The 23430-nt window shown below is 40.8% G+C and overlaps 1 protein-coding gene across 1 annotated transcript in view; it reads right to left on the minus strand.

The window, feature by feature from the left end:
* The window catches only part of fras1 (Fraser extracellular matrix complex subunit 1), a 226243-nt gene that overhangs the window by 45346 nt on the left and 157467 nt on the right, over nucleotides 1-23430 (minus strand). The window contains exons 29-34 of the mRNA XM_041936965.1: nucleotides 13778-13937; nucleotides 12940-13118; nucleotides 7860-7976; nucleotides 7176-7290; nucleotides 5712-5849; nucleotides 3570-3602 (exon numbers count right to left, since the gene is read on the minus strand). Of these exons, the coding sequence (XP_041792899.1) occupies nucleotides 3570-3602; nucleotides 5712-5849; nucleotides 7176-7290; nucleotides 7860-7976; nucleotides 12940-13118; nucleotides 13778-13937 (742 nt within the window). The remainder of the gene's footprint in view (nucleotides 1-3569; nucleotides 3603-5711; nucleotides 5850-7175; nucleotides 7291-7859; nucleotides 7977-12939; nucleotides 13119-13777; nucleotides 13938-23430) is intronic.

The raw sequence follows: 23430 nt of genomic DNA on the forward strand, positions 1-23430 counted from the left end.
AAAGACTTCCTGACAAAAAACACACGCTAATTATGTTCCAAGTTCTTTTACTGAGCAATATGAAGAAAGTAGGGAAAAAACCCTAATCAGCTTCCTCGAGTCAACTCTCTGAGCACAAGATTATTAATAAGAGTACGACAGAAAAAAACATGCGATCACAGGAGCTGTGATTAAAAATCTCCCTGAATCAAGAAACAGAATAAATTACAATGCTGAAACAATCTATTAAGGATTCAGGTGGAGACTCATTATAGTCGTTAAATGTTCCGGCTTTATTAGCTCCGCTTGTCACATGGCCTGAAAAAAAATATCAACTAACCAAGAAAGTACAACAAGACAATTATCACATTCAGCTGTAAAAAGATAATATGATCGATGAACAATGACAGAGAGGACAGGGGGAATGTACACAGCAGAAAACATTTTTCTGCTTCATTCTGGTAAGAAATTAAATAGTTGGCAATAAAAGGAAGAAATTAATGAACATTTGAAAATATTTTCTTCAGTTTTTGATAAAAAATATGTGTGTATATACATCCCAGATTCCAAAAAAGTTGGGACACTGTGTGAAAGATAAATAAAACATGTGTAATGTGATGAATGAATGAGTGAATGTGATGATTTGATACTACTTTCTGCAATACACCTGAAAACAGCACAAAGACAATAAATGTAATGTTTGATCTCATCAACTTCATTGATTTTTATAAATATCTACTTATTCTGAATTTGATGTAGCAACATGTTTCAAACACATGGAGACAGGAGCAACAACAGACTGAGAAAGATGTGGAACACTCCAAAAACACCTGTTTGAAACATTCCACAGGTAAACAGGTTGCTTGGTAACAGGTGATAGTATCATGATTGGGTATGAAAGGAGCATCCTGGAAAGGCTCAGTCGTTCACAAGCAAGGATGGAGCGAGGTTCACTACTTTGTGAACACGTGATTATATAAAAGATGTTGCTACATGGACTCAGGAAAAACTGTTGTCCATAAACACAGCTAGTTTGCATTCTGTTTGTATCCACATTTAACACAACATCCCAACATTTTTGGATTTGAGATTGTGCAGCAAAATGTGGATTTTTACTCTAATCCTTATTCTACAGTTGCATGATTACTAAAGGTTATGAGAGATTACAAGGGAAGGTGGTAGAAAAAGAAAAATGAAGCATAAAGCATCACATCCACACGGAAAAGTCAGAGAACATTATCCAGTACAACAATGATCAATGAATGTGTTGTTTGCAATGATAAAAATTTAACTTTAACGTGGAAAGAACATAAACTGTATTGTGACTATCATCACTTTGAAAAAGCAGCATGTGAATCTGTCCATTTTCTACAGTTTATTTGGTAACTTTTTGGAGCAGAATCAGGCACAATGATCAACAGTGGATTATGCTGCAGAAGTGTTTTCGCTGGATGTTTTGATACTTGTTTCCCACCCTGGAGTCTTGTCACTGAAAGCCTTTGTACAAACATTAATTCAAGCTTATCACAACTGCTGTTCTCTGCAAAGGAAACAGCAAACTATGGCTTCCTTTTCAACATATACAACGTGAGTATTTGATGCTTGGCAGAGCCTCTGGCTGTTGATAAGTTACAGTGACTCAACAATTAAGAGGTCAATTGCTGAGATTTCTAGACTGATTCTCTGGCCTGCAGTGCAGTAAAGACACCCTGCCAACTAACCTCACACAGTTATTATTATTACATGATTTATGACTGGGTGATCATTTCTTCCGTTCTAATTAGCTTACTTTATTCCAGCGTATATATCAGTGGCATAAGTATAAGTGCATAGTATAATATAATATATATAGTCTAATTATCCATTACATGCATTCAAATGCTTAATTATGTATGAAAGTATTAGCAGCAAAATGTATTAAACCAACCTTATGGCTATGGCTGTATAATTGATTGGACAGCCCACACACTGCTTCTTTGCATAGCCGTGAGCTGCCGGCCTGTGTATACAGACTGGTGAAGCAGGTTTGTATGGATGCACATGGACAAGGAGTCATATTCTTTATATGTATGAATACACTTGAAATTGCCAATAAACTTTTGGCAAGATTCTGACTTAATTACGCGATGAATGGCCCCTTTCAGAGAGCAAAATCACCTAAACGTGCAAGGAGCATTTTGTATTTTTTAGCTGGTCTAGGTGTAATTGAATTTTCAGTTTGTCTTTAAACAATTGGTTAATCATTTGGCTAAATTTGATTAGATGTTAAAAAAAAATAGTTTCAAAGAGGAAGACAAAGACAAAATTCAAATGATTGAAAAGCTGGACAGAGAGCAGGTTTGGTCTTTTCTGCTCGACTATGACAATTGTTAAAGTTGTGGTTGATCAACTAATGAATAAATATTAATATAATAATAATATTTAAAGTGCAGTTTTTCCCTCTGAAATATAGTAGAGCAGATATAAAAAGCTGCACAAAATGTAACGCTGTGCTGAGTGCAGGTGCCTCAGAACTGCACAGTACACTTGGGTAAACAGACTTTGTCTATATGTGCCACAGACCAATAATTGACTGTTGATAACTGCTGTTAAATATCATTTTCCACTGCCCACCAACAGAAATCATCTCTTAAGCACAAAGTCAGAATTGGAGCAAGATGGATGGAGGATAAAAGCATCAGAGACTACTGTGCGTGTGTGTTTTTGTGTGTGTGTGTCTTTGCCTCAAGGCTTACACTAAAGTGAAAACCACTTCTGCAACGGCTCTGAACGCCTGTAAACATCTATTTCCTAACAGCTCCAGAGTGCAGCAGCACTTCATCAAACGTGCAGTAAACAGAGGAGACTTGGTCCTGTCAGGTTAAAGGTCCAAGAGTCAGGACAGAAAATCACAGAGGATCTGAAGACCCAGCTGAGCCGGATCAGTGCCCAAGTGATAACTGTGACAAAGAGCGAAGTGACAGAGGTGAAATGCAGGACGAGAAGTGTAAAGAAAAGGAAAGCAGGGGAGAGATTTAGTGTGGAGAAGAGGATGGGAAAGAGAAAAACGGGGAAGAGATTACAATAGCATGGAGAAAAGAAGGGAGAGAAAAGATAAGAGAGATGAGAGAAAGAAATCCAAAGGGAGGACAGACAATAGACACTTCCTGTTAAGGTTAAAAGGAGGACAAGGGAAGCAGAAAGAGACACAGAAAGAGAGCTCAAGGGTGGACAGCGAATGAGAGAAAGATGAAATCAAAGGTGGAAAGTGCAGGGGACAGAGAGGAAATGAAAGAAGGAGAAAGTGAGGTCAGAGAAGAAGGGTGGAGAGAATTAAGTAAGACAACATGCCACAACAAGAAAGATGAAAACACAATAGGGAGGAGAGGACAAGGGAGTGTGGCGGGGAAAAGAAAAGAGCAGAGACAAGACAAACATTTCAGAGACATCAAGGAGAGAAGGAGGCAGCCAGGAGGAGAAGACTGAGCATGGAGGAGGAGGTGAGGAGGGTAAATGAGACCAAGGGCGGAGATGATTCCGCATGAAGGGGACAGAAAAAACAATGTGCCTCCTCCTCCTTTTCTCTAAACTGAGGAAGATTTAGTATTTACCTGTGAAATAGACGCTCAGTGACTCTGGCAGACCTGTTGGGATTAAGAAAAGAAAACTTTTAGCGCTGTGAGGTGATGAACGTAAAGAACAGTGGATTCATGCAGAGCTGACAGGGTGCAGCGGTAAACATAAAAACTCAAATGATGATGCTATAATGCATAAAACTCAGGAGGCAATGAGGATGATTTACTGATGCAAAGCTTTCCACCGGAGCTCCACAAACCCAGATTAAAAGAAACTCAACCCAGCTTTCATCTTGGATTATGGGTTATCTTTTAGAGCACATGCCTCCTAAAAACAGCCAAGATTTACTTTGAAAATGGCTCAGCAGCCCTCAGATTGTTTTTAAAACAGTTAAACTCCACTCTTTAAATTCAAATATTCATCATGTATTGCTTTTGTCAGTTTATTGTTGATTACTTGGTGATGGTATATATCATCCAGGACTTCACAATCTAGGGCAGAAATAAAATGAGTATTCCTACATGTCTGACTGCAAAAATTAAAATAACTTTAACAACAATTTAAAGAGTAGCCAGTTTCAGTTTCTGTGCTAAATGTATCATCATCAGCATAAGAGTTCTCCAAACTGATAAATGGATGTATTGGAAAAGTCTTACTAGTATTACATAGAGGATTTGTACAGAAAGAGCAGGGTTATTATCAGACATTCCAAGGAGGTAATTTTCAATGGGAATCTCTGTTCACACATTAAGTGACATTACAATACTCTGATAACTCCAGTGGCTTTTGTAAGATTAACTCTCCACAGGTGAAGGGAGCAAGTTAGCATTGGTGTAGACTCGGGCTACAAACACTACACAGCATGCATGAAGTTAATTGGTTCGGTCGTCTGCAAGTCTAAAGCCTCCCTGTTGATACTGACATCAAAAATCAGTGGAGTGCCCCTTTAATGAAACACCAAGTTGAGTGACAGCGGGTGACATATTCAATAATGAGACAGCAGAGGCTCTATGAATAGTAATTCATCTGAAAGTAATACGCAGTGGCTAAGTCCACTGGTTTTATGTGGTAAAACTAGAAAACGAATTCAGTGTTATTTAGCGAGGGTTGTTTTCTGTGTTTGCACAGGAGGTGCTTGTGGTGGGCCATTTCAGATTTATTGCATTTGTTTTTCAGAATGTCTACATCAGGGATGTCAAAGTCAAAATACACAGAGGGCCAAAGAAACAGATTTGCTACAAGCCGAGGGCCGGACTGGTTCAATGTTTATTAAAACATATTTTAATGATTGCACATAGCCTATTAAACTAAGATCTAACACAATGTATATTATTTAATGATTAAATGAACAATCTAATATTCTTTTACGGCTCTGTCAGTAATTTCAAGTGTAAACATTTTTCAACAGGCACACAGACAAAAACAAACTTCCTTCAAACAAAAAAGTCCTGTGCATTAAATGAATAAAGCAATGTTTTCTTATGGCTCTGTCAGTAATTAAGGGAAAACATTTTCAACAGGCAAGTTGAGTTCAACTGAAAAATAAATCTAAATAAATAAAATAAATTAAAATACAAAAATCTATAGGACACAGACAAAACAATACTTTCCTTTTTGGGGAGTGTGTAACTGAAAGTTAACATCTGTTCTGGCTGCTGATGAATAATGAAGCCGAGGCCCGTTTGCCACTCTGCGGTGAGTTCGCTGGCTACCGTTGCATTGTGGGGAATGTAGTATTGGTGCGTGCAAAACTCCAGCAGGCGGCTGCGGCCAGTCTAATACTAATCAAATATCATCCGGGGGCCGCATATAAATCATTTGCGGGCCGCATCCGGCCCGCGGGCCTTGACTTTGACATATGTGGTCTACATCATCAGGCATTTTAACCAATCCAAAGAAAACTAAACAAGCGCAATTCATTTCTCTCTTTTTTTTTAACCAGGTAAAACGCTGATTTTTGGCCAACATTGGATGATCTCACATGTTCTCATATACAGTAATGGCCAAGCCGACCAAGTGGCCAGTCTCATTAAATCATCAGCGTATTTACAGGAGCTGTGTATGTGTGTGTGTGTGTGCCTGTGTGTGTGTGCAAGTACTTGAATTAATCACATCATCAGTGTAATCACACTTAAGTTAGGACTTGGTTTGTGAGTGTGTGCATGTGTATATCTCACCAATAAAGGAGTACTGGTAGAGCTCCTGCAGGTGTGAAGGGGCCTGTGGCGGTCTGTAGATGATCTTGCCGTTATTGACATCAGCCTGAGTGAAATGTTTCACCGGTGTGTACGGTCTGTCCTGATGCTCAATCGCGCCTGAGGAGAAGCGGCGCAGGGAGAAATTCACGTGAAACATTTATCCTGCACCTGCCCTCGGCTGGAGTCTTAGATTGAGAATTGTCTCTCAGAGGCGGAGCTGAACTGGGGGCACAAACACTCTCGCTCTCGGAGGAAGAGGCTAATATTTGATACGTGTAGCACACATTGGACAGACCCCACCAACAGAAGAAGTGAAGGTACAGTAATCAGGGTGTGCTGATTTTGGGATACGATTGCGTCAACAGGCATCACTAATGGGAAATATGATAGCTGTACACCCTGAAGAGGCACAGCACACCGCTGACATGAAATATGTCAGTATGTGAGTGCAAAGAGTGTAACGCTTTATCAGTAACATTACTGAACTTTTCGAATATCTAAGCACTTTTTCTTGGGGGCGAAGCCAAAAGATTACAAACTTAAAATCAACATGTACCAACAATAATGTTGAGCTCAGAGCAAATATAACAGAGACTAGATGGCAAGGTTCAAATCTAATTTCACTCAATAAAAGGTTCATGACAAATGCTGCTGCCTAATCTGAATCTGTCCTCCTCCTCATTGGCTCTGTTCAAAATGATTTCCACACAAATTTATCAGTCCATTAGTTGATGAATATGACCCATTGTAAATCGTTTTTTTTCTTTCATTATACGGCGAGCTGAAAATGATACACCAGTCTGTCAGATGGTCCAATGCTGAAATTAATGGCTCCAGCTCTGAACGGCACATTAAATTCAGCAAAAAAGGAAATCAACACTCATTCTCGTAAAAGTCCAGACTGAAAGACAGTAATTAAATAACTTTGGAGAGAGCTAATGGCACTACCTCGTATTCACAGCCGGGAAAAGATAAACCCTTGAGCAAGAGTAAAGCTCACCCGAATTGCCCATACAAGAATTTAAAATCATCACTATCTTTCTAACAATTATTTTTATTCATCCACAGAAAATTATGGAGATGTAGAACAATTTTTAGCAATAAGTTTTCCATTTTGAAACCAGGAAGCTGTTAAGAAAAACTTAAGATCATTGAGCAGCTCCATCGCAGCAGACTATGGGTCACACTGCCTTGCTCATGGGTACTTAAGTGATAATTAATGAGGAACAGTTTATCTTAACATTTCAACTTCTTCAGCTCTGCTTCAGTCGAGAATTAATGACAAGTTCAGAAGCTCGCTCACTGAATCTCATTGAAATGCTCCTGCCCACCAACAGACCATAGATTTGAATCCTTTTATCTTTTCCACATTATGTGGTAATTAGGTGGGAAAGATCAGTGTGTGTGTGTGTGTGTGTGTGTGTGTGTGTGTGTATGGCTGACCTTGTCCTGGCGGTAGGGCTTTAGTGATGTTGTAGATGAGCCTTTCACTGGGAGTCTCAGAGTCAATGAAGGACAGAGCTGAAGGCGTTATCTCTGTCACCCGATCCTCCAGAGCCTGCACACACACACAGACACGCACGCACGCACGCATGCACGCACGCACGCACGCACGCACGCACGCACGCACGCACACACGCACACACAAACACGCATGCTGAGGTGAGAACAGAGGTAGCACAAGAGCAACTACACAACTATATCCTCCAGATCTGATGTGATGTCCCCATGTGACGGTGACAGGGATCAACATGCACAACAAAACTGAAAACTAACCACACAGTTTATCTGCTCCACGCTGCAAATACACACGCTTTAAAAATGTGATGCACTAGGATTTACTGTAGTAAAGTTACTGTATGGGGTTCCTATGCACAAATTGTATATGTTTTAACAACTATTACAGTATATTAATTTTTTGAACTTTGCTGGCCCCTTCCAAGCCTTTAGCTTTTAATTATAGACTTTGACCGTTGCAGTTGTTATTTTTTGATACTTCATCTTTTATTATTCATCCAGATATTTATCTTATATATTCATATATTTGGCCAGCATGGTGGGATAGTGAGTTATACTGTGGGAGGTGTGAAGGGAAATCGGCCAGAGGCAGAAAACTGTATCCCTCACCGTGATCTGTAGGTCACAGTCAGGGGCCAGCTGGGGGAAACCTGGGATCTGAGGCAGGACTCCTATGGTGAAGGTCTTGGCATCGCTCTGTATGAGTGGGGCTGCCTCTGTGGAAACCTGCAGACACAAGAAGACACACAATCTTAGATCACAGATCGAAAACTTTTTCAAAAACTCACTGAACACACTTAGACATAGCTTTACTCCCTTACTGCACTCTGCACACTCTAAACTTCTCTTCTTATCTTGAAGTTTGAAATCTCAATGTCTGTATTTCCACTGAAAACTGGCTTGTGCATTACACGTGTCTGAGTGACAGACCTGGTGACGGGCTCTTGAGAATCACCAGAAGTAAGATACAACAGATGTAATGAAAACACACTACAATCAAACTGTGACAACAGCAAGTGAACCTGGCATCAGGCTCCACCGCAGCTCCCTCCCATACATCACTGTCTACAACACAAGAATATAAATAGAGGAGATGCCAGTTTCAGTAAAATTCAGTGTAATGATCTCATTGCTCAGCTGAATATGTTTAGGCACTGATCTGTGTCCAGTGTTGGGGCAGTTATTACTCTTACTAAAGCAACAACACACTGACTATTTTGAACTGACTTTCTAAAATCCATAAAACTCCTCTTCAAAATGTGAATTACATTAAGGGACACAGAGGGAGCCTCACAGTGCTTTGTGAAGCCGCTGTCTCTGAACCAGGAGAGAACATACACCTCATGCTGATGTTCTGATCTTTCTATGAAGCAAATTGAAAATAATGATCTTTTTTTCCTCTTTTCCAAACACCCTCTGTCACTAAAACTGTTCCTTTTATTTATATATTTTTTGTGATGCAGTCAAACTATAGGTTTTAAGATTCTGTATGTAATGCAAGTAAAAATATATGTACGGCATTTCAATAAATGTTACACGATGAATGTCAGAGTTAACTACACTAATCAGCTGTCTATCAGTACTCAGTGAATGTTCCGTCTTGCTTTCAGCAGTGACCTAATGCTGCAGTGTGGGACTTTTACATATAAATAAACGTCCGTTACAGTCAAGCCCTTATCATAATGCTGTTTAAGCAGCAGGAAAATCTCTCAGTATACTGAAGTTTGTAAATCTGGTGTCAGCAGTGACATTCCTCCGCTGGTTCACTGGTTGTGGTAGTACTAGACTCCCACCTACAGAACAAGAAATCCACCTCCCCCAGCAGAAAGAGTTTGCCCTCTTTTGCCCTCTCTTCTCAGCACAGTGCTGAGGCTCTGACCTTTGACCTCTCTATTTTGCTTGCTCATAATACAGCTGATGATTTCAATTGGAATTTAAGATTATGTCGAGTGGAATTGCTGATAAGTGATGGAGAAGAAGCTGGTGGATCAGTCTAATCCCCTCTGTCTTCCTGTCTGGAATGAAGCTACACTTGAATTTCTGGCTCTGCTCCTTTCCACCCACACTACTTCAATTAACCGTTTTTTGTTTCACCTTTTATATCTAGCTGTGTCACTGGAGTGCTCCACAACATGCGTCCCCTGATATACATAACAAGGTACAAGGTTCATTTATTTAACATTTTACAACACAGGGTTGTACCAGGAAATGCTAGTTGTAGTCCCTTTATGCAACTCACAAAACAAAACTTACGCAAGTGGATGAATAGATAATAAGCCACAAAAATATAACTGTCTGTTATGGTGGAGTCCGAAGATGAACTGGGGAGCCTCACTGCAGCGGCCTCGCCTGTTCATTGTAAAAGCTATTTGTTGTCACCACTTAGTTATTCTGCTGCTGCTGCTTGTACCTGTAACCTCAGTGGCATTTGAGGGAAATAAAGCTCAGGAACTTGCTGTCAGCTCTGTCAGTCAGAAGTAATGTAAAACCAGCATGAAGCCTGGAGTCAGCGCCACCAATCACAAGTAATGTGTTGCCATGAGAGTCAGTGCTGAGTCAGCTGGATTTATTGAAGGCGGTGTTGCAGCGGCAAATTATTGATTATTCAGCTGATTCCGTTCAACATACATGCTATGTCTTCTGTGTTACATAATTTGAAAAATAATCAATCTTACTTGAAAACTACACAAGACAAGACGTTATGTAAAAACACACCTGCTTTATCAATGAAAATCACAGATTCCCATGTCTACTCCCAAATGAAGCTCTGATGTCACACATACAGCAGCCACTGGAGGTGAAGTACAACCTAAAGCACCATGAAGCTAGTAAACGAGGCTGCTTCTGTGATCACTGTTTGTTTTACAGTGCAGCTTTAAAAACCGACTCACTATTTTGTGCATGTTATTTGGCTGCATTTCCTTTACAATGTGTTGGGTCCAGTGAGCTACATACACTGTCAGGGGCAAAGGTGGTATTATATTTAGAAACCATAATAGGCCTATGCATTTCTTAAATCTCCACTAATTATCATCTTGAATCTTCAATGACTACCTCTAATATTAAAGGCATTTTGCAACTTTTAGCTGCTATTTAACGTCTAACAGCACATTTACTGTACAGTTAAGTCCAAGCACTCACATTAGCCCCATTTCCAGTGACAACAGGCAGCTGTTTCAGCAAACAAGCTCTGATAAACCCACTGTACATTACCTGCCAGCACCAAACTCACAGACAAAGTTAGAGACCAGCTGGTGAAGAAAGTGCAGCATTTAGCTGCAAAATGGCCAAATATTTTTCTCAGGATGTGGTAGACACCAAACGCAGGGCTAAATACATTCATCAGGCGAACACGAACACGGCCCCAAATTATAGATAATGTTGCTCTGTGTTGCCTAGATGTGCAATAAGCGACCTTTTGCTACAACGTGAGCAGTAAGAACTTTACCAGGAGATATTATTTCAGAGATCTTCTGGTCAGTGTAGCAAATATTATGTAACATCAATTTTACCCACCTTTAGTCTCCAAGCTCATTCTGTTTCTGAAGTGGACGCAGTAATCAACAGGTTCTAACCGGCCTTAGGTGCAAAACTTTATTGTTCTTTATTCTTCTTTTCATCCTTTTTTAAAATGATTTTTGAGGCCTACATAACACTCTTAAACCACCAGAGCGTCCTTTGTCCTATTCTACAGGTATAGTAATAATCTATTCATCTTTTTAATTAACAAGATACATTTCTAGCACAAGTGTCTGGTTTCTTTACTTGAGCCACATGATAGAAACATACCAAGTGTGAGGAAAAACATCTTTGAAAGGACAATTTTTAAAAAAATTGCACCACCTCGCTTCGAACATGGCTTTGATTTCCAAAATCACATGTTGGCGCATGACAAACTGTACATATAGAGTGCTGTGCCTGCTTCCGCTCAGTCGAGTGAATTTCAAAACAAGCCATTCTAACAAGGCACCACACACTTGGATAAAACCCAGCGCAGGACAGTAATACCACCCTGACAAACTGTCAAGTTTAATCGCCACCTCTGACAAACGGCACAAACGCTTCCAGCGGTTCAGTTTGTGATGGGTTTCACTTTCACTTGCCTCTGCTTTCCCACTTCCCATCAAAATGATGAGACACTTGAGAATTTAATTTGAATCCAGCGCTGTGTAATTGAAACACATTTGCGCTGATGGATGGAGCCAAAATGTAGGGGGCGCGACAGAGGGAGAGAGATGATTAGATGTAGCTACAAGCTTTTGGCTGCCTCTTTTGTTTTTCTAATGGAAGCAGAGTGAAGCAGAGGCTGTCACCAAAGCGCTCCAGCCGCAGAGTGATGAATGCTGCATCGGTTTTACTGGGATTGTATCGGATTTGGAGCCAATTTGCAAGTAATTTGGTGCCATTAACGCTAATCAAGATAAGTCTCTGTGGGTTGATTTTGAGAGCCGCTGAGTCACACAGGAAGTTTGGTGCCAAGGTTTGGACTGAGGCAGAAGAAGTCCATAGTGAACACGCTTGAAGAAGAGTTGGAAGGGAAATAAATGAGCGAAGACAAAAAGGAGACACATGCCAAATAGCGTCTGCATTAATACACAAAAAAAATGTTAAAACAGCTGAGAGATGAACAGACAGTAATTACTCAAATAAAAAACAAAGACGAAGATTTTTTTTTTTTTTACACACTGCTTTAAACTGCACAGTTTTATAGATCTATACCCACACAATTCCATGGTTAGATGAAAAATGACAGACGAAACAGGAGCGGCAGATAGAGGTGAAATGAAGAGAGAGAAGGCAGAGATACATAAGGGGAAGAGGAGGGGGAAAGAAATAAATCAAGCCAGAGGGAGAGATGTTGGAAAAGTTGAAGACTGGAGGAGAGAGAAGAGGTAAACTCAAAGGAACATGGGAAAATGAGTAAGAGCGTGAACTTCAAAGAACACTCCAGAGACAGGATGAGGGCACGAGAGAAAAAACAACAAGGACAGCAACATGCGTCTCTGTCACCATCTCCTCCTTTTTCTTTCAGGGAGAGACGTTCTTATCGGCCCCCTGAGGTTTCCTCGTCTCACAGCGTATTTGTTTTCTTTTATCGGCTTTTTGAAATTATTTATACATACGGTAGTAATACGACACACTCAGCAGTAAGTGAAAAGCAACCTCGTTTTGTGTTCATCCTGTTAGTGTATCCCAACCATTTTTTTAACCACTTCCACTGTAGGTGAACTGATCTTTTATCTGGCACTTTCATTTTGAGTTTCAAAACTTACTCCAAGATTTTTGCCATGAAACATGTTACATGGCATAATTAGAAAAATGCAATTCAACAAGTAAACTTTAACTCCCTTTAAATTGAGGGTTTTTTAAAATCGGGTATCATGATTTACTTCTGTTTTTGATGGTTGGTGCTCATTTCTGTGGTGTTTCTTCTCTGCTCTTCACTGAGATCACCTCTACAAGTACAAGTTTCAGGAAAGTAAAAGAGTATTCCAGTTTTCTACACAACTAATGTAGCTACTGAAAGGGTCAGAAAAAACTAGACTCCAAGCATTAAAGTATGTGTAAAGCCGCTGCTGTAGACAGCTATCCTGTTTGGAATTTAAGCATATTCAATAAACCAGACACCAGTGGGACAGATGACTGACAAGAATGGCTGATTCACATCCGCATGAGTATCCGCACCGACCTGGAACTGAAAGGAATCGCTGTTGGTCCCCGCACCAAAGTGTCGGTACCAGACGGTGCCATCGTTGACGTCCTGCTGAGTGAAGGAAGTTGTACGTGTGAAGCCTCGGTCGTCGGTTAGCGAGGGACGCCAGCCTTCTGCTGGGCCGTCAGCCGGCATGGACACCAGCACCACCTCACCTGGACAGAGAAGATGGAGGTGATTAACTGTTTCTCTCAGTTATCATACAATTACTATAATGCCTGGAAATCCCCAGATCATATCCTACCAGAATTAGGGGCAGAAATGCTGTGATTATCCCGCCACAATAGAAGGTTTAGATGAAAGATAAAAAGTGGTTGTGACAAGATAGAGCTTAGACACTTAGACAATGGTTGTGTTTAGGTTAAGATTAGACATGGGTGTGTTAGGGGTTGATTTACTTCAGGTTAGGGTAAGATGTTACAGGCTTCTAGCTTGGCCCATATCCGTGGCAGGATCTGTAAGACTGTGTTTCTGTCACAACTCCACCCAGTTATTAGTCATGTTTTCACATTCCCTGCTCTGCTTCTCTTATCATGTCTTTAACTCTCCTGTCGTTGCAGATCCAGCAACTCTCTCCTGCCCTTCCATTATCCTGTCCCACCATCCACCTCACCTGAGCCTCCCTGCCCATCTCCTCACCTCCATCCCATTCCCTCATTAGTCCAGCAATACATATGCGGCCCATTTCCACCCACCCTCTGCCAGATCATCTAGTACAGTTCGCCTGGCTTTCTTCCAGATCTTTGAAGTCTTAAAGAGCCTGCTTTGAAGCGAATGTCTTTCATTTGCATGACAAGTGAGTGAGCGTTTGTACCATATTTAGGTTGTCCATCTGAGGCGGCGATGGTGTAGATGATGTCATCAGAGCTGACTCCCTTGTAATTCGCCTGAAGGTATTTTTTATCCAGTCGTACCATGCCTCCTTCCTTTACCCAGGTCATCGGCACAGACAGCACGAGAGGAGAGTCAGCAGCCTGAAAAAAACAAATAACATCTGATAACATCTATGACCAATGAGCACCGTTGTTTTTTGTTTGCCAGCTTTGGGACCAGAGCTAATTGCTGGGTGTTTTTCTGCACTGCTTTTCCACTACTTCACCTGTCAGTGCTCATGCCTGCTATCCAGCTCTTTTTCTCTTCCAACCTATCATCCCATGTGACACAAAATCTGCCAAAAAAATCTGTTTCAGCCATTACAGCCATGGAGGTTGAGTGAGAGTTCTCTGCATACTTTCAAAAACAGTAAACTGAGAAATATGCTGAGTACGATCCAAACTGAGGAATGTCATGTGAAATCCCTGTGGTGTAGGCACTGATGTATGAAGAGAAATATAAGCAGACTCTGTTTGTTCCTCAGGTGCAGCCTGATGCCACTTTCACTTTGTGTTTTCACAGTTTGTGGAGCTTGTTTTATGCCACATCTACTGTAACCTCAGGTTTGTCAGTCCCAGGAGCCTGTGGTAAAGCTCTGTCAATCAGCAACAGTGTCACCTGAGCGCTAGGCCCAGTCAGAACCCAATCAGAAGTAAAATATCACAAACCACTCAATCTGTACTTTCTCTGTCGAAGAACTGCCAGCGCAACTTTGGAATGAGACTTATTTTTGTGATGCCGCATTGATCTGCAGCAGAGTAACTCATCGTTTTGCTGGCCCTGCCTCCAAAGCAAAGAACAAAGAGCAGGGCCAGCTCCAGGGAGCACACAGAGCTGGTGGATGATTCAGTGTCGCTCGAGGACATTTCAGCAGGGAAGAAGCCTGCTGTCAGGGAGGTTTTGAAGCTAGACCTCTTACTCACCATGTCACCCTGCTGTCTAAATAAAGGCAGGTATGGCAAGCATGCTTCTTGGGCATCTAAAAACCAACCTGCTATTTATTCTGCAAACAGAACCCCTGGATTTACATCTAGATGACGTTAAATGATCTAAGGTCATCTAGTTGTCAGAGATCATTTAGATAAAAAACTGTTTATGTTGACAAATATCGTCTGGGCAACTCCTGGCAGTAAGAAAATCAATGAAAAAAATGACATTCCTATTTTACCAACACTCTTCACATGCACTGAAAGCCAAGTCATAATTAACTCACAAGAATGTGGACATAATTCCACACTGGATGCTTTTTTTCACGAAACTATACTCGAAAAAAATAATATTATAGACCATTTCCACAACAGGAACTTAACAGGTTCTGCCCACCTTTCCACTGTTCTCCCCCTGCTATGGGGGCAGGTTCTTGGACCTAAATTTCAGCACTTCTCAGGAGTCCAGTAGAACATTTGCTTTATCTTTTTATCTATTCAATTTATGGACAAGATCACCCACAGTGAACTGCTGGATCGCTCAGTCAATGGGGGAGGTTTGCAGTGCGTCTAGACCATAAGAAAGACATAAACAATAACAAATTAATGTAGACTTGATGGCTTAAAAAATAAAAAAACCCACAAGTGCCAAACATTTATGACAATAAATTATAAATATGCAATGAAGCGGAGAGAAAAAACTCTGGCCAAAAGGTTTTCTAATAATGTGGCAACTCGTTAATGGACTCTGAGTTATAAAGCATAAATGACTTCTTAGCTATTAATAAATCCTTTATAAAAGGTGTTTTATTAAAAAGCAGTTCCGAAGCTTTCATAAATATTCACACCAGGTCAGTCTTTTCATCTGAACACACACACACAGTGTACTACTACTTGCCAAACTCTAACCCTGAGCTTAACCTTATTCTAAACCTTAACCCAAGTCTTTACCCAAACATTTAGTGATTTATGTTAGACTTGCATTTTCTCCCCATGAGGAAGGCAGGTCCCCACAATGTGATTGTGTAGACAGATTTATGTCCCCACAAGTAATACAAATCTTCACACACACACACGCACACACGCGCACACACACACTTTACCATTTACTGCAGGAGATCAGTGTAATGGCATAAACACTGTGGCAGTAGGGGGTAATAGATTACGAGAGTGCACAGGTGTGTGAGAATGAGTGTGTGTGCATGTGAGGCTGTCTGTGTTTGCAGATAACAACCTGCAGACCATCTGTGGCTCTTCTTCCTGCCGCTCGGCTGATCCAAATCAAACTATTTCAGTGTAGCAGGCAAGAATAACAGGCGAGCAGCCGATTGCTCAGGAAGAGAAAACACATAAGTCAGCATGACAGGCTTTTAACTCAGAGGACCAAATCATCCCCGAGATTATCAGCCTCTCCTGATGACCACCAAGGTCTCTCAAGGACACTCATACACACATACAGCACACTCAACAAAGTAAAAGAGGAAGAGGAACCTTTAAGGATTTACAAGTTTACCAATACTCTTGTTTTCCCCTGACCTCTAACTTTTTCTGACACTTTGACCCCAATTTGGTAATTATCTAATTTTGTTTCTTGAATTTCTTGAGTTTTTTTCCAAGGAAGATTTGTTTTGCCCCATTAGATGGACAATCTAATCTCCCTCAGACTCACACATAATCAAATGAAATGCTCATGGAAATTTCTCTGCTGTTTGACCTCTGGGAAATCAAGAAACTGAATTTCCTTAATGTAATTTCAGGTTGACGAGATACAAGGTTGAAGGTTTGAGATTTGGACTTCATTGAACCTTGAGTGACTTAATTGAGACCTGACACTCTAAATACTTAAAGGGTAATGTTAAATCAATGCCCTATTTTTACATATTTTGGGGTCTAAATGAAATAAATGACTAATAGGTAAAAAAAAGTTTTGAAATTGGTACAGTAGATTGCCTCAGGCAGCTGCCGTGAAATGGGCTCAATGGCTGCACAATTATCCTTGGAAGCAGCTAAAAGTGTTTGTTTTTGCCACTGACAGACTCAGATTGTTATTCTAAGTGTCTGAAAACATTATGGAATGAATGTCTACAGACAGATCTTTTCAGAAAGCCCTCTCCCATGGGGGACTGAAGCCATTATATCGTTCTTTTCAAAGCCACCAGACTTCTCTAACTACTAAAAATAGCAATTTTATCTTGCAGAACACGAGTTGTTGGCCTACCACTGCCTCCATCTGTTAGCTTGTTTGTGTTATTTTGTGATTTTGGTGTTTTTAAGGTTTAGTTACTCTTTAACAAAAAGAAAAGAACCTGATCCTGTCAGTGGCATAAACAAGCACTTTTAGTGGATGTATGGGCATATGATTTTCATTGCAGCCATTGAAGACCATTTCAAGGTCATGTACTGGACAAATATCCAAAACGTTTTGTACATATTAGTTTCTTAGAGCTCAAAATATGTAAAAAAAAAAAAAAAAAAAATAGGGTCCAGGTTGGAAAATGGCATGATTACCCTTTAACTTTAGATTCTCCTTAAGGGCTTGAGGATTTATCTGTAACTTTTCACAAGACTTATGCTACGGACTGCATTTGCGCCAACCAACTTTTAGGAAATTAAAGCCCCAAGACTCAATAAAAAATATAATTTTTTCTTTCCGTCATTATTTTCAGTGTATCTTTAGTGCAGGGCTAAATATGGGCAGGGGGTGATGGGATGTTGGATGGAATAAGTGAGGGGCATTAGCCAATGCCGAAGAAAATCATTTTTTCACACCTTAATGTTGGACAAAATACTGCATATTTTGGGAAAAACACCTAACAACATAACTCTTTCCTTAGCCGCAGTACTTTGGGAACAAATGCATGAAAAGTGCATAATCAGAAATCTTCAAAGGGCTTTGAGGCAGCACGTCTGAGACGGACTGTAAACAGAATTGATGCTGGACTTAGAGCTTTTGGCTGCAGTCCACAAAAAAGAAAATGACTTTGCAGAGATGGAGTTGTCGTCATCCATAAAACATCGGCTTGCTGCCGGCTGTGATGGTCATGCTGTTGTAATGAGAATGACATTGTCATCTCTCATATTTCCATAATTCCACTGGGATGAATAGGACGAGCTGATGGACTTGTCAAACAGTAAGTGAAAGTCACAGAATGGAGACTGAATCCTTATCGGCAACAAATTCTAATTTCACCCCAATGAGACATGGTGTCCAAAATGAGATGGCGTGTAGCAAAAGTAAACATTGGGGCTGTGTAACATGCGGTGCCAGAAACAAATCAGGGCAATCTAAAATGTAATCACTGGCTCCGGATGTGGAGTATCATTAAAAAAGTCAAAACAAATTCTTTACAACGATGACGACAAGTGCTCTGCGGGGGAAGGGCTGAACTCAAAGCACTCAGCCTCCATCTTCGGCTTGACAACAGAGCTGAGCTATTAGCCTTCCAAAGCCGGACGGCTGATCAGAAAAAAATATCTAATTCCCTTCCATTTCTGCTGGGGAACAGAAGAGCCCGAGGGTTTTTTAGAGGCTCAAAGTGTTCTCCCCGAGACAGTAATTGAAAGCCAAGGGTCCTGCTTCCTATTCAGCCAAGCTCCAGCTCAGCTCAGGGCTCAGGCTCAGTAGAGAGAAAGTCCATCCATCAGGGGGTCATTATGGGCCTGATTAGACTCCTACTTCAGAGTTCAGTGATCCAGCTTTCAGGAAGGCTATTGTCCCCGGCACAGCCTGGCATCAACAGCCTGGATGGTGGGCTTGGAAGTACAAAGAATGCCACTGAGAGTGCCACGCTCTGAAAACTAAGGATTCATTGGCTCTGGTTTGTTCAAATCCAGGTGGAGCCAGTAATCACTCCGGGTTTTACTTTTGAGCTTTGAGGAAGCAGTCAGGGTTCATGAAGTCTTCATTGAGGTTCTTGAAGTAGATCTTGGGTTTTATCACCTTTGATCTTATTTCTATTTTCTTTTCTTTGTGGTTCTATTCTTGCGCTGCTCTTTTCCATGCCACTCTTCACAGTTTTGTGTTCTATGATTTTGCAGTGTCCTCAGCAGGATGCCTACAGTCTAACAGCTACATTTGATAACCCAGTGCATTTGCAGCTCCTCATAGCAGCTGGAGGTTTGAACATCAATTTGAACTTGAAAATCCAGAAATCCTGTGAGGCAACGTCAGTAAACTGCACACAGCATGTTCGTGTTTACCACACACAGCTGCTCTGTGAAGCAATATATGAAAGAAAGCTAAGAAAACACAAGAGAATGGAAATATGATTTTGGCAAGTAAAGCTTCTTAAGGTGGAATTCTCTCTTGCTGCCATGTAGAAGGCACTTTTGGATTTCAATTGTAACTTTGAATGTGCCACTTCCTGTTGTAAATTGTCCATATCTGATACCAGGATGCCTTCTCCTTGAAAACGCATCTGAGAATATTGGTATATTTTCACACTGTAGTCTTGCCTTGTGCAGTTCCTTTAACTGCACGTCATCATAATGAGATGATGCCTTTCCTCTTCCTCTTCTGCCTCTGAGGGATCTCTACTCTATGATGATCTACCTGTGTAGATCAAGCGAGATGCAACAAGGATTAAGTGGGGACACTGGCGCTGCTGGGACTCGTCCAAAAGCCTCTCACATAAATCAAGGGCAATCTCTCAGCTTTCCATCATGCTGTCCATCCTGCTCTATCTAATGCATGACAGAGTGCAGCATCAGGACATTTCACAGTAAATGGATACTTGTATGTATGTGTGCGTATGTGTGTGTATGTGTGTGTGGGATTGTATTGATTTAGCAGAGGAGTTGAGCCTGAAGCAGACTATCTGCATGCAGCCAGACAAACACAGCTGCCCTCCAAATCTAAACTGCAGTGACTGTGAGCAGAAAAACTGAGAAAACATCACTGAAAAGTTTCTCTGCTGCCAGGTCAAAAGTGTAACTGGCACAAAATGAGGTGGGTTGTTGCTTGGTATCATTTCTAGGTTTCTTTTCCTAGTTAACCCAAGTGAAGTTACTCTTCTGACGAGAGAGAAAGCGGGGAGATAGAAACATCTTTGGAATAACTTCTTAAAACTGTGCGTAAATCCCAACACATCTGTGTTTTTGTACAGTTTTTTGTAGACTTTAGACAAACAAGAATAAAGACCGGAGAACTGACATGGACTGATTTGAAGGTAAAAAAAACAAACAAACATTGGATCACCAACACCATGTATCTTATTCATTTAATTATTAATCCTTAACTCAACTGTAAAGAGTGTGGCCAAAGTAAAAAACTCTTCTGTAAGAACAGAAAACAATTTGTTTTGTATATTTTGAGGAGTGTTAACTGGACTCAAATACTCAAGATTAACCATGTTTACCATAAAAAGATGGCACAAGTTTCAAAATAAAATGAAATCATTTTTGAGTGCCAATAAAACTTTTTCCAGTGACACTGTTTCCTTTTTCCATGCCAGATCTAATTTTCAAAGCCAGATTTTACAGTCACTGCTCTCGCCATAGTCGCCTATAGCCACAATAACAACTTGATTGTAATTTGCTGATGAAACCTTAAAAACCTAAAAGCTTCAGTATGTTTCAACTTTCAACAAAAATTTTAGAGGATTTGTTATTGGCAATACTCACAGGGCAGTGATCATTAACTGGTGGCCTGGGGGCCACATCAGGCCCACCAAAGCTTCCCGTCTCGCCCACAAAATAATACTAAATTCATAAAATGTGAGAAGGAAAAATCAGGGCTGCCAACTCTCACGCACCGACCATGAGAATCATGCAACCGACACCTTCCACGAGCTCTCACACCACACGTCCATTTTTGCATGCAGTGAAAAGCTTCAAGTCTTCTGGCAGCGGCACAGCATCTCTCCCTTTCCTCCAGCACCACACAGGCAGGCAGGAGTGATCGTGAGTTACTATGGTTACAGGACGCTCTGTGTCTCCTCACTCTGAAACTTTCTTGCGATTTCCAGTCATAGTTTGCTTAGTTAGTGTGCCCATGCAAATCATGGATGTAATTCATTGGGACGATCCACAGATACCCTGGTTAGTTTTGGTCTCATGATTCAAGCTATGATGTCTGAAGGCGGCAGGCATGCTGGTCTGATTATTAACTTGACATGATTTGTATGACCCGGAGCCCTGTGGTGGCTAGTGTTACAGAAGGCCTACTCCAACACTGAATCTCACTTCAAACTAAGCGCCCTCCTTTCGCTCCATTACCAGTTACAAATTTCTGTTTCACTACATGAGAAAATGGATGTGTGGCATGAGAGCGTGTGAAAAGCAGGCTGTCAAGCGCGTGAGTCTTGCAGTCAACGTGGGAGAGTCGTCAGCCCTGTGTGACTTATAATAACAACCAACCTTCTCAGTCAAAAAAAATGAAAAAGAAGAAAAATGGTTTAATTAACTTTATTTTCATTATCTTTATTTGGATGATCAGCCCCCATAGTGTGTGCTAAAGAAAATTGTGAGATGAGAAAATCTAGATGAGGACCCCTGTTTTAGGGCATAAAAGGTAATAAACATCATCATCAAAAAGCTTTTATTCAGTTTATGGGTCTAAGTGGAATCTGGCACAACGCTGAGGCCACAAAGTAATTCATTCACACTCTGCTTTCATTTAAAATGAGGTGTCGTATCTGAGCTGGTGCAAAAATTGGAAAAATTTCTCTTAGTATATTCATGTGTGTATGTAAATCAGTCTGCCAGCTTTGTGAGTGTGTGTGTGTGCCTGTGTCTGTGCCTGTGTATATGTACATGTATTTGTGTGTGTCACCATTTGTATCACAGTTGTGTGTAGACAATGTGATCCTCCACAGTGGGAGATTGACAGAGTGGTGAGAGGAGCACATAAAAGATTAATTCCTACAGGAGACACATGCACAAACACACACGCGTGCGCATACACATACACATACACAGTCGTTTTTCTGTAAAAAATACTTGCATTAGGAAGAAAGTGGAGTCCCCACAATGTCTAAACCGATTTATGGCCCCACAACATGAGTAATACACATAACAATGACACACACACAAATGAATTTCTATACTTTCTATACTCACTGGCACAACATATTCCCACAGTCCCTTTACCCATCCTTAATCATCACAACCACATCTCAACAAGAACCCAACCAAACAACATCACTTTCCAAAGTGACTCTGAAGGTCCAAAACTGAAATACACAAACACACATGCTTGTCTGTCTAGACATCTTCAATATTTGAAGCAGGTCTCACCTTGTCTCCTGTTCTGCTTGTGTGTGTGTGTGTGTGTGTGTGTGTGTGTGTGTGTGTGTGTGTGTGTGTGTGTGTGTATTTGTGGGTTTATGTGCTTGTGCTAATGCTTGGTAACAGAGTGAGCTGCCAAATCTGTCTAAAGCCAAACCCCCCTGCCCCTCCCCCGTTTGGTCAGACGGTTGCATCCTCGTCATAAAAACTTCACCAGAAGCGATGACAGAGGAGGGATAACGGCTGCCATTTAAAAGCCTGACCTGCTCTTTCTGCAACAGTGCTAAAATATGTGAGGATTAGTCTGCGCCTCCAGCAAACTATTTTCAGGGATAACGTCAACAGAGCGCACTGTGTGGACACGCCAAGCAGAATCAGTGTGATGAATGCTTAAGTAGAGGCAATTAAAGGAGTTTAGAGGAATACAGAGGATGTCAAAAATGTTTAGACAGCGTCACTTCAGCAAGTCAGAGAATGAATAATGTAAGTCAACCCTGGAGCAAGCTACAAACAAGAAAACAAAAAAACTATTTTCTTGAGAGTGAATATTATCCACTTCTGAATGAAAACAACTTTTCAAAATCTGCCTTTCAGATGAGATGGCAACGCAGTTACCTTGAATCTCACCACTTGTATCTTGTAGGTGTAACACCTTTCTCTTCCTAACTGCTGAATTTTGAACATCGAAAGGAAAGATGCAGAAATCAGTCCTTGAGCTTACAAACATAAGGCTTGACAGTTATTCCATTTTAAACTGATTATAATTTAAAAAGTATTTTCACTTGGATTTAATGTTTCTGTGCATAAAAGTGTTTCTTGCTGCCAGAGGACAAGCTCAGAACTTGTTTCCACTAAGTGAACTCTAAAATAGATGGACATGCAAAAGAAATTCTGATGATGCTGCTGATTACATAATAGATTATCTGTTTCCATTTCTGGACAACTGAGACTGTTTTTACATCTGAACCTTATGCACACCACTGATCGCACAAAGTAGCAGAGGGTGTATTTGATTGTATTTCCCAGCACAAGTCATTTCTTTTTGGACTGCTTGTAGTCTCACTCCAGTCACCACATTCTTTGTTAACCTCTGCACTTTGACTCAGTTCACAAGATGATCTAGAAAGATCACGTGACCTTTTTTGACTGTCTGATAGCTTGAGAACTATAGTTGGTGAACAGATGTTGGAGCTTTCAGGTGCAACACATTAATTTGGCTCAGTTGTGTAACATCCAGAAGTTAATAAAGGCTCGATTCAGGTCTCTTACCTCTGCAGAGATGTTTGAACTGAGCCAGGCAGGAGCAGAAGGACTCTAAATTAAACACCAGAGAGCCTTTTTTATTTAAAAGTGTATTTGTTGTTGTTGAAATCTGTTTTGACCTTTGCAGAACCACACTTTATCGATCAGTGGTGCACCATGGCCATTACATGTAAAAATG

The sequence above is a fragment of the Chelmon rostratus genome, chromosome 5 (assembly GCF_017976325.1).
Source record: "Chelmon rostratus isolate fCheRos1 chromosome 5, fCheRos1.pri, whole genome shotgun sequence".
NCBI lineage: Eukaryota > Metazoa > Chordata > Actinopteri > Chaetodontiformes > Chaetodontidae > Chelmon > Chelmon rostratus.